Raw genomic sequence first — 11355 nt, forward strand, 5'->3', positions numbered from 1 at the left:
GAAGGGACCATTAATATAGAGAAACCTTGATTGTGAAGATAAATGTGTTTTTTTAAGAGTTTGGACAATCAAATCACATATGAGATGCTCTACAGTAGCATCCCACTATAGCAACCCAAGAGTAATTCTTCGGCAAAGGTAAAAAAATTGTTTTTGTAATACAAGGAGTTACCCCTTAATCTACCTGCTTAGTAAGTTCTAAATTTTCATAGATTTTCTTAAGATAAACTATGCCTACACCTGTCATTTAGTTTACTAGCATGATGAAGGAAAAACAACATGGCAGCTCAGCTTAGCTTCTGCTGTGAGAAAATCAGGGGCCGTAGGGCAGAGGAAACACATGAATTTTGCCCTCTAGAAACCTGACCTCAGGTGGCTATCATTTTAACCCCCTGATGGGAGGCCACCAGCAACCCTCTGCAGAGTTGGACCAATGTGGGATTCTATTAAGAACCAGATCAGCAGGAGGAGCCTATATTTATGAAGTGGTGGGGAAGCGTGGGACCGCCCTGCCCCAGGAAATGAGGAATCACATTTAAGAGACGGGTACCTAGAAAGGAGCTTTGAAGGCCGCTGGTTTCATGAAGCCTCCTTTTGCCATTTAAATGGTCACCTTCACTTTAGGGAAATACCGTGTCTTAGATCCAGATACTGTGCAAGTTCCTGGCGAGACCCCCAAAAGGATATTAAAGGAAAACGAAACAGAACCATAATAAGCATGACAGCAAGCCAAAAAAAAAAAAATGAGAAGGGTGGATATATCAATCTAGGTGTCAGTTTAATTTTACTATCAAGCAAAACATTTCCAAAGTGGCAAGCAAATCGTAACTCAGTCCCTACAGAGTAAGGGCGAGCAAAGGAGAGAGTGTTCCTGAGATTAATGCCCCAACAGCTGCATCCCTGGCTCAGTCTCCTAGGTAGTATGAATAATGGATGGGCTCAAAGGCAACGTGCACGATAATGTTCTTTTATTAATGAAATGAAGACTGTTTGGGATGGCTGGCAATAAATTAAGCGAAAAAGGAAAAACAGTCACTGTTCGCCTCTGAAAAATGCAGTTACTTAAATCCAATAATTACTGCCACGACAGAAAACGTCGCCTCCGAACTTAAACGAGGTGCATCTCTTGTGGGTCCTGCACATAGTGCAGAACAGAAATATTTTTGATCCATAGACTGGAAGCCCTGTTGTTTGCTAAGAGAAAAACATAACCCATTTTAGTAGATTGATGGTGATATTAAGCATATTCAGGTATTTCATAGGTGGAAGTTTCCCTCGGAGGGAGGCACTGTACCTCAGCTCAGGCTGCGGACTGGGAAATGGCTTGATGTGGTTAGAAAACGTGTCCAAGGTCACATAATCAGCTGAGCTAGGACAAAAAGCTGGGTCTCCTGACTTCCCCCTGCTGCTGCTACCAAGGGGATTAAGCTAAAGCTACCAGACAAGGCAAGCATTACACAGATGTGGGTGACTCAGACTTGCAAAAACAAAGTAATGCTCCAATTCATAGTCTCACTTCATTCCTGACCTTCTGCCTCCATGCTGTATTTTTCCTATAACATTGCAAAGATAGGCCAGATGGGTACCTCCTAGGTATTTATGCTTATTTCCAAATTTAATGTCAGAAAGAAGGATTTAAAATATCTGAGTACTGCGTGGAGGATAGTGTTGTTTTATTGTAACAGAAAAGGCCAAAGATGTATCTATTGTTGGGATAAATTTTCTGGGTATTAGGCAAGCACTGTCTCTGATTCGTGCATGCTTGGTGTTAGGGCAGGCACCAAAACGTGAGGGATATGAATTTCTCTAAGAGCTCCAACTGCTATGTGTGTCGCCCCCAGATTTGCTGAGGTAACTGGCATGATCTTACCATTCCTCGGTTTTCACACTTCATCTAGCATCTCCTAAGGACACTCTGATCACCAAGAGCTTGCAATCTGAGGTAGGGATATGCAGTGCTTCTTTCATGTAGAGCAGGTTTATATTAGTTTCTCCATATCATTTTATCTGGTCAGTTATTTGGTCTGTTTGTCAGGATCCCCCAGTCCACTGTTAGCTGGCTATAGCCCCGCACACGACATAGCCGTTGTTATTGGGTACATATTTTAAATAACTAGATTAGAGCTTCCTATTTGGTTACTACTGGTCAACTCCAGAATCTCAAGAGATTTCTTGCTCACCTCTAACCTGTGATACTTAGCACCAAAATGTGATAATGCAGGCTTCAGATTCTCTTACGAGCTTTTAATGAAGTGATAACTTACTGAGGAAACACTTGGGAATTCTACTGCAAGTCCATTCATGTCTGTTCCACAAAGCTGCAAACCGTGAGCAAAATAACTACTAAAATAATAAATCCGTTAGGAAGTCTTAAGTTTTAATGGAACATCAAGTCTTAGGACCACCTTACCTTATGAAGATAGGCATTAGGGAGGAGAGACCCGATTTCCTTGATATCTGGGAAATTTTTGTGATTGAGAAAGAGAAAAGCAGTCTTTCAGAAATGGTTGAAAGGGCCCTGAATTTAAATCTATGATACAGCACTTCAGAGGGAAAGTTATGTTTTGAATGTTTTCTGGGGAGAAAATTATCAGTTGGATAATATATATTTTTATAGCAATACTTCAAAAAATTATGTGTTGGCCTATTATTCTATTTCTTTGCTGAATTCATCTGTCTTGAACTACATGTCGGGCCACAGAGTTCAACTGTAAAATTTTAACTGTACAGATTTTAGAGGCAATTAATTTTACAGCCACACTTAAAATTCTAAAGATATCATATATAACAGTGCTTATTTACTGTGATCAGGAATTGGACCAAAATATGTAGTTGTTGAGTAGATAAATATATGAGGTTATTAATGTTATCTAACGTAAGCATTTGATCATATCTAAAACAAATTGCACTCTTAAATATTGGACTCTTAATACCTTTAACTTCTTACTCTTTTGTATTATAGAGTTGTTCGGGGTTCTATTTTCTTTTGTCATTGCTATTTGGAAAGTATATAATCACCTAAAATAATCTAATTCTGTATTAACTAAGAAATATTTAATATGTCCCTTATATGTGTGTCACAGTTGGCTAGGCATTCTGGAAAATGCAAAGAAGTTTCAGATCCTACCCTAGAGCAGCTTGCATGGGATTTGGGAAATATGCAAAGGAAAGGTAATAGGCCTGTGTGCAGTAAGTGTCAAAAGTTTGGTCAAGACAATACTTGCCTGAGGAATTTAGAAAGAAAAAGTGTGATGCAGAAGGTAAAATTTGATCAAATCTTGGAAAATAGAGAAATGTGAGTGGGCAGGAAGTGGGAAAGGTGATGTCAGGTTGGTGAACACCGTAAGCCAGGATGCAGAGGTGAGCGTGACTAAGGCACCTTCAGAGAGATATCAGTTAGGACTGTTTGGATTGCAAGGGAAGAAAACCCAAACCAAACTGGCTTTCAGCAAAAAGAAGAAGTATGATCTTATATAATCTGAAAGGTCCAAAGATTGGGTCTGGCTTCAGTGATGTGTGGATTCAGCACTCAGTAGGGCTTGGTTTCTTTCCATCCCTCCACTCTGCCTCCCCGTGATGGCTTTAGTCTGGAACTTCGCGTGGTACCAGGAATGTGGGAAGCAGCTCCAGGCTTGCCATCTCTCAGTTGGGATTCACTGTGAATGTGAAGTCTCAGTGAAAGTCTCCTCATGTCCCGTGAACTGGGTCGGGTGCCCATCCTGAACCAATCACGGGTATTGGCGAACAAAGTCAGCACAGGCTTGCTTCTGGGTCACAAGCCCATCTGCACCCCACCCTGAGAGATGGAGGTAGGGTCCCCTTCACTGGAACCACAGATTACGCGAGCGGGGGATTTCCAAAGGGAAACCGAGGCATGGTTAACCGTAAGCTAAGTGGATGCTGTGTCCACTAACGGGGACATGAGGTCTGCTGATATCACAGGCTGATTTTGAGTAATAACAGGAACTAGACCCTGGAAATTTTTATTGTAAGCACATTGTGACTGTTTGTTAGGACAAGGAGTTCAACTTTATGAGGAATTGTAAACAAATCGGACCTGGGGATAATTGACCTGTCAGCTGTGTGCAGGATGGGCTGGGGGTTGGGTGCTCTAGAGGGAAATAATGTGACCTCTGTTGTGCTTTCTCATATTTCTAAAGCCACAGCATTTGGAGAGTATCTCCTGTGTGCTATGAGCTGTGGGGAACACAGACAGGATGCCCAGACTTGATCTTGCCCTCCACACAGTCTACAACGTGGCAGGGAAGACAGTGCCTCAGAGTCAATTGCGTTGCAGGCAGGATGCACAGCTGTACTGGGCTGCATGGGAACACAGAGAAGTTCTTAAAATGAACCACAGTCCATAGAGCCAGAAGCAGAATCAGCAGGAGCCCTGGGAGGAGAGGCCTGTGGACGGTGATGCCCTCTCGATCATCTTTGACAGCAAGTCTGTTGGGAGCACTAAGCATTGCTTGTGTAGCATTTGGGAATGTTGCGAGGACCTGGGTGGGTCAGGAACTGCCTGTCTATCTTCAGACCCAGGTCTCCCTAGGAGTTTACAGACCCAGAATGGGATTGTACACGTGGTGGAGGCTGGCTTGCTGTCCCTGAGAGAGCTCTCGGGCCATCAGCCTGGGAAAGCCCTGGTCTTTTGGCCTCTGATGCTGCTCGTGCTATCCTCCCTGGCTCACCCTGGCTGGGATCGGAGGAGGGAACCACTGGAGTGCGGTGGCTCCTCTGAGTTCTGTTTCAATAGACTTTAAATGGGAAGAAATTGCCTGGGCCTCATGTGGGAGGAGAACTGAGTTCTATTCCTAGTCAGTGATGCGATACGGGCAAGTCTCTCCACATACCTGGGCCTCAGTTTCCCTGCCTGTAAAGGCAAAGCCCTGGGCAAAGAATGCTTTATAAATGCTCTTTCAATTCTAAGAGTCTATACATCCAACAGAAACAACCATCACACCCTTTTCCATGACCTGTGATCATGACATGCTATGTTTCCAAAAATAGCTGCTGTGAAGTTACTGGTGAATCAGCACAACTGAAAGCCCAGGAGCATTTGAGCATGAAGGCCCGTCAACAACAAAGGCCAGCATTTAAAAGCTGCTAACTAGAGAAACTGGCAGGAGTGGCCAGAACTGACTGCTTAAATGGGACAGAGCAAGGGCTGTCCAGGCAGAGGGACAAGTAAGGAAGAGAATATGATTGACCTTATGAGCATCTGGAGAAATGAACATGAAAATAAGGGGGATGGGACCATCCAAGCCCATGAGTGCCACCAGCGTCTGCATAAACTGCGTTACAGTATTGGTGGAGAGATGGCCTATTTCAGTGCTGACAGCCAAGAGCGTGACTTGGAATAATTGAGTCAATTATGGGGAGATGAGGTAAATATGGAGAAGGTGCCAGTGAGAGTGGGCAGGGAGGGAAAGTACTCTGAGATAAGTTCTAATGTGAGCTTTGTTTTGCATTGTTTTCCTCTGACCTGCAGTTCCTTCATTTCAAAACAATATCTATCTTACGTTGTAACGAAAAAAAACAAAACAAAACACCACCTTCCATTTCTGGGAGTCTTCACCATTTTGAAAGCATTTGCACATCCATTTTTACATATAGCAACTCTGGAGGGTGGGAGGGCGTTATCCCTGCTCCTTATTTAACTGAGAACTGAGTGAACGGTTCCCACGGCCAGCAGTGGACGGAACAGGACTCAGAATTTCTGACTACAAACCCGATGTGCAGTTTCTCCCCGACGCCAGAGAACCTCAGTCCACTAGGCAGTATTAGTCCCATGCCAGTGACTGTTTTCTTTCTCAAGAAGGTAGAAATAAAAATATTTTTTATGACCAAGAGAAGCGTTTATATTACTCTTGGATTAACTACAGAGTGGATTTTATGTGTCAGACTAAATAGACGCCTGTTTTTTACATTCAACTCTGCACAAACAGAGCATTTTCAGTTTGCTTTGAAAGCAAAATACCATGTGTTGTAACTTTACAATGTTTTAAATAAAGTTAGGAATTTGGATTTATGATGCTGAAAAATATCATAAAATCGGTGGGTATAAGACCAAGAACTATGTATGTGAGTTGAGGGTCCTTAAAAATTCGACACTTCGAAGAATCAAAGGTAGACATTTCAACACACCAGTTATTGAATCATTGTATTAACAATCTAGTGAAACAAGAAGTGAATTATTAAAGTTTATCTTCCTCATTGATTTGTAACACTGTTATTCAGTGTGTGGATAGTTTTTAAAGCAGAACAGTTCAGCCTCACGAAGCCATTTACTGTACTGGTTTCTATACACTGCCTCTCTTTCTTTATTACTTCATTCTGGAACTTTGATTGCCCCATTTTAGATCTGAGATTGCTCTAATGCTACACTGCAATTGTATGAGGGGCTTAGTTTTCACTTTGTTCTCAGAACCCAGCTGGCTATAAATTTATCTCTGTTCTTTGAAGAAGCTAACAGTAAATTTCCAAGAGGAAAAATGGTGGTATATATCCCTGTAGAGGAAAAGTAATCTCTTAAAAGCAGAATAACCTCCAGGCTACATCCTTTTAAAGAGGGACTTTCAAACAAGGATGCCTTCAACTTTTATATGTGTTCTGTATTTTTCTTCAGGCTTTGTACCTGCTCTTCTGCCCTCTGTGTAAGGTTTCTCTGTAATGATCCGTTCCTCCTCACACCCATTAAATCTGTAATGAAGTCATGCCCTTCCCAATCCTGATGTCATAATAACTTCCAGAGCTATGGCTGGAGAGCACATCCTGGAGATCATATGAGGTTTCCTCAGGGAAAAGGAGGCATAGGGCCCAAGAGTTGGAATACCTACAACAAACATCGGACCTCAGTTTCGTAAATGACCACACACTACAATGAAAATGAACTTTGTAAAGGAAAATCCATGGGAAGGTTTCCATCAGGTTTAATTGCATTCAAAGCAGTTTTCAATTTCAGGCATTGGGTTCATTCAAATTAAACCCATCCTTGCCAGAGATTGAGCCACACTCTCTCATCAACAGATAATAAGATCATTCATTTAGAATGAGGAGGTGCTAAAATAACAGGACGAGCTTGTGGCTCTGTTTCCATGTCTGACAACTTCATCACCTCTCATCTTTATTAGACAGCTGCCTGGAGCTGAATGTTGATGAACGAGACATGCCTGGCGTTCTCACGTGTCAGACACACAGGCCCGAGGCTCCCATTTACCAGGGGGTCTCTGGCTAGGCTGGGAGCGGCCGAGGGCATTAGACGTGGCGCTAGCGGAGGTCTGGGGAGGGCCAGGAAGCTGCTGAACCCACGACATCATCCATCCTGCCTGTGCCTGCGATGTCATGACCAGGTGCCCTTAGGAGCTGCTTCTGGGGGAGCAGAGGGCACCCCAGCAGTGGTGACTGTGGTCACCAAAAGGGAGCCATCGTGGCCAGGTTAACTTAGCCAGCATATTTTTCTGACCTCAGAAAGTTCCAGAAGTCGTTCCTTTTGCCATTTCCTTCAGCCTAATTGTCCTCTTTCTCATTTTATGCCCCTGCTAGACCACCGCTCTTGATAAGGAGAGGCAGGTTTTCCGACGAAGACGCAACCCGGATGTGAGGAGCCGGTACAAGACCCAGCCAGCTCCGCCCGAACTCAACTCAGAATCGGAAGACTACTCCCCGAGCTCCTCCGAGACTGTTCGCTCCCCAAACTCGCCCTTTTAATAAGACCCTTTCACTCGAAGTCCTAGCTTAACCCTTTGAGACTCTGAGATTTTTTTTTTTTCCAAATTTATGTAAAACAGTTTCATCTGATCTACCTAGCACTCAATGCTTGAATGGCCGAGCAGAACAGTGTGTTTTCTGGTATCCTTGTAGCGATTTCCCTTTGCTGAATGAGACTGTGACTTGTCATTGGTGGAGATGGCAACTTGCTGCTAATCGGGTCCTCAAAGGGTTAAGGCTATTTTGCAACTTTTTTAAACATAGAAGCAATGAATGTTTTCATCAGTCAATCTAGGATCTGCAGTATGTAACATAGCACTTGTTAACCCTCTGAGTGCACAGGATTTTATGGGGAACCCTTGGGGGATTTTTCAGGCCTTTGGATTTATACACACGTTTCTTGATATTGCTGCAGATCAAGGGGTTGTTATTAGATGCTGAGGTGTCCAGACAAGAGCGTCTAGAATGATATCTTGCGTGTCCTTTTTTGTGGGTATAGAACATGGCAGGTTTATAACTTAAGCATCAGCACCCCTCTTTCCTCTTCACAATCCTATTAAGAAAGGGGCTTTTTTTGCATTGGAGGTCTAACTGTCAGCTGCCCTGAGTCCTGCATCCCGAGTGGAGGGACTTGGGCCTGTGACCAACAGCCTGACCCAGAATATAGATGGTGCCCTCACCCCCAAATTGCCTCCACGTGAAGATGTGCTGATGACGCCCCAGAAATGCTGCTTCCACTTCAGCTGCTGCTACTGCCAGCGCAGACCCTCAGGAAGGCACCATACCTTGTCCTGTGTTTGGTAAGTGAGGGTCTGCCTGCTCAGTATGAGACCTCTACAGGAAAAAACAAACAAACAAAACACACAACTGGTGAAAAAGAGCAATAAATTGCCAGGTGCTCTATAGGGCTGGAATGTCAAACAGAAAGAGGCAACAAGATCCTGTTCTTTTTCTCACCTGCTTTTTCATGCATTTCAGTCTTCAGTGTGCAATCCACATAGAGTATGGAATCCATACAAAGGAGGAGCACCGGGGCATAGGGGCCCAGAGGCAGGTGCTCTGCAAGATGGCCGAGGAGAAAGCAGAGTGGGCAAACCATCTAGAATAGTCTCAAAATGGTTTTTAAAGAAATAAACCATTGGGAAGATAATTCCATGTGCATCTTTGGGTTACCTACATATAGTCTCTCAGGGAGAACAGGATGGGAGACCTAGAGGGTATTCCTGAGGATAAAACTTCCACTCCGTAAGGTGACCTTTTTATACAGCACTGTCTTTAGCCGTCCAGAGGGAGATGCTGTTTTCTCTCTTTGGGCCAAGTCCTGTCCGACACCTGTATTTTACTCCTGTTACCAAATCTTTCTCCCTAGCCCTGTGTCTCCCCCGGTGAGCTTCTACTGCAGTGTGTCACGTTCAGAATGGGGGCCTGAGGCAGCCTGTAGTCACCGCGATGCTTAGGGGGGAGGCTGGCCATGGTGTTGGGAGGCAGGGGCCCGACTCAAATGTCCTCCTAAGGTTTGCTCAACTCTGTGGCCTGGGAGACAACCAGTGAGTGATGGCTCATGAAATTTTCATCTAGATGGCTGAACAGCACTCACTGTCTCGGCTTTGAAATATACTTCAATACCTGAAAGTCTTGAAATTTGTGTGCAGCACTTCCACAGTCAGTTCTTACTTTCAAATACAGATGGATCTTCGATGGCTGCTTTTTACTCTTCAACTGATGAAGGTATGGTCTATATTACTCTAGATTTTAAAATCACAGCATGTCATGACTTTTGCAAAATGGTTCCCCCAGTTTTTTGCTCTTTCACATTTAGGTTTATCTCTTCGGTCTGTGTTGTCTTGCCATGTATATATTAGATCATTTATTGAGATTCACCCCTGCCCCCACCCCCACTCCCTTTTAGAGGGTCCTGAAAGCTTAATACACAACATCACAAAGTAGCACAAATCAGCTGGATTTTTTTGGGGAGGAGGAGGAGGGCAGAACACGAGGAAGGGTGTGGCGTGTAGGTAGATTCCATATTAGTAAAGTACCCTCAACTGGTCAGAAACTACTGCTTTCTCTAGAACTCTAAAGCAAAGCACTATTCTAAGTAAGACTAAGGAGTAGGTAAATAGCTTGGCCTCAACTCTAAATGTGGGAATATGAAAAAATCCTATGGGCAGAGACCTACCTACAGTAGATTGTGATTTTCCTTCCTTTCTCTGAATTACTGCGTTTCCCGTGGGCATTACATGTATTGCTCCAATATCTAGTGTACAGACCTTACAGTGCATGGCTCAGGCCTTTTTCCATCCAAGTCTTGAAGGACTGTGGACCGTGTGAAGCTGTGGCGTGTTTCCCAGAACACTGCAGAGGGGTAGCTCGGAAGAATGCAGGGCCATTCAGCATGGGGATCCCAGTGCATCGCTGTAGAATTTGAGTGATCTATGCTGAATAAACAGCGGAATGTGACCTGTCAAGTAGAAATATTGAGTAATCAGATGGAATGCAATCTTTTCAGCACGAAGCTATTGAGATCCTGAATGTCAGAGATGTACTCAGAGGGTTAACAGACAAGCACAAGGCATGCTGATTACGTAGGTGTACCCAGACTGCTTTTGCTTTTAGCCAGACTTTCTATTTTTTTTCCACAACATTCTTGGGATAGTTCAAGTTTGAAATAATTAAGTGGTGGTGTTCTTTAAGGAATTTCTATAACCAAATTGATCTTATTTTTTATTTCACTTTATTATAGAATAAACATGTACCATTATGGCAGTGTATCTATCTCTATAATTATCAATTTAATCATTGCCACAAGTGTCTCCATATTTTTTTCCCCTAAGTATTTAATATAGCTCTTATGGTGGTGGCCTGGTGATGGGGACTGTCTTTCCTTTATTGATACATGACCAACCATATGGTATTTTCAAGGGAATTTTAAGATTCATTTTGTTTCAGTTTGGTAGTAGACTTGTTAAGGAAAAAACTTTCATTACTTGCATCGTGTAAACCATCTCTGTAGATGAGAACTGTTCATATTGATGAACACATTTTTTTCTCGACATTGTAGCAGAAATCATTTTATTCGTCATAATCAATGAATATGTGATTTGCTCCAGATCGTTAGAAGGAAAAGTAAGATTTCAGTCATTGAAAATGTTTTTACTGTAGCCCTTATCTAACTTACACGTGGTGCATACTAAAATAAGCAGAGAAAAAATTGCAAATAAACTACTGAAAACGCTTGGTGTTCTGTGTTCAGTGAGACCTTCCTAGAACCTGCTCAGGACCCGCACGGGTGGTGGTTAACAGGCCCATCATCAGATATTGTTGAAAAAAAGCAATATATCCATGAATGAAGGCTAAAATCGCAATCCTTTACCCTTTGAGGTATATTTCAGTTGGGAAAAAAAAAAGAAAAGAAAAATTGGCTTAGCTTAGAGGGTCACGGAGCTATCGTATGACCAAGGCTCATGCACATTAAATCATGGTTGTTTGCTGGCCAGCAGTGCCCATTGGACGACTCTATCCCCTGTGCTGAAAGGCAATTGTGCTTGAGGGAGAGCTTTCTTAATATTATTGTGTTGCCTGCTAGCCTCTCTGGGTCAGGATCTGTCAGCATTTCCATGATAAACTTCTAATTTCAAAGGTTTT

The 11355-nt window shown here is 43.1% G+C and overlaps 1 protein-coding gene across 4 annotated transcripts in view; it reads left to right on the top strand.

Moving 5' to 3' along the window:
• DCLK1 (doublecortin like kinase 1) overlaps positions 1-11057 on the top strand; it is a 335395-nt gene extending 324338 nt beyond the window's left edge. For 2 of the 4 annotated variants that reach the window (XM_061171238.1, XM_061171239.1), the window contains exon 17: positions 7546-11057. In XM_061171238.1, coding sequence (XP_061027221.1) covers positions 7546-7710 — 165 coding nt within the window. In that variant the 3' untranslated portion in view covers positions 7711-11057. Of the gene's footprint in view, positions 1-7534 lie in introns of all 4 variants that reach the window. The other 2 variants (XM_061171240.1, XM_061171242.1) reach the window with 1 other exon arrangement.
• The last annotated feature ends 298 nt before the right edge of the window (positions 11058-11355 follow it).

The sequence above is a fragment of the Eubalaena glacialis genome, chromosome 16 (assembly GCF_028564815.1).
Source record: "Eubalaena glacialis isolate mEubGla1 chromosome 16, mEubGla1.1.hap2.+ XY, whole genome shotgun sequence".
NCBI classification, from domain to species: Eukaryota; Metazoa; Chordata; class Mammalia; order Artiodactyla; family Balaenidae; genus Eubalaena; species Eubalaena glacialis.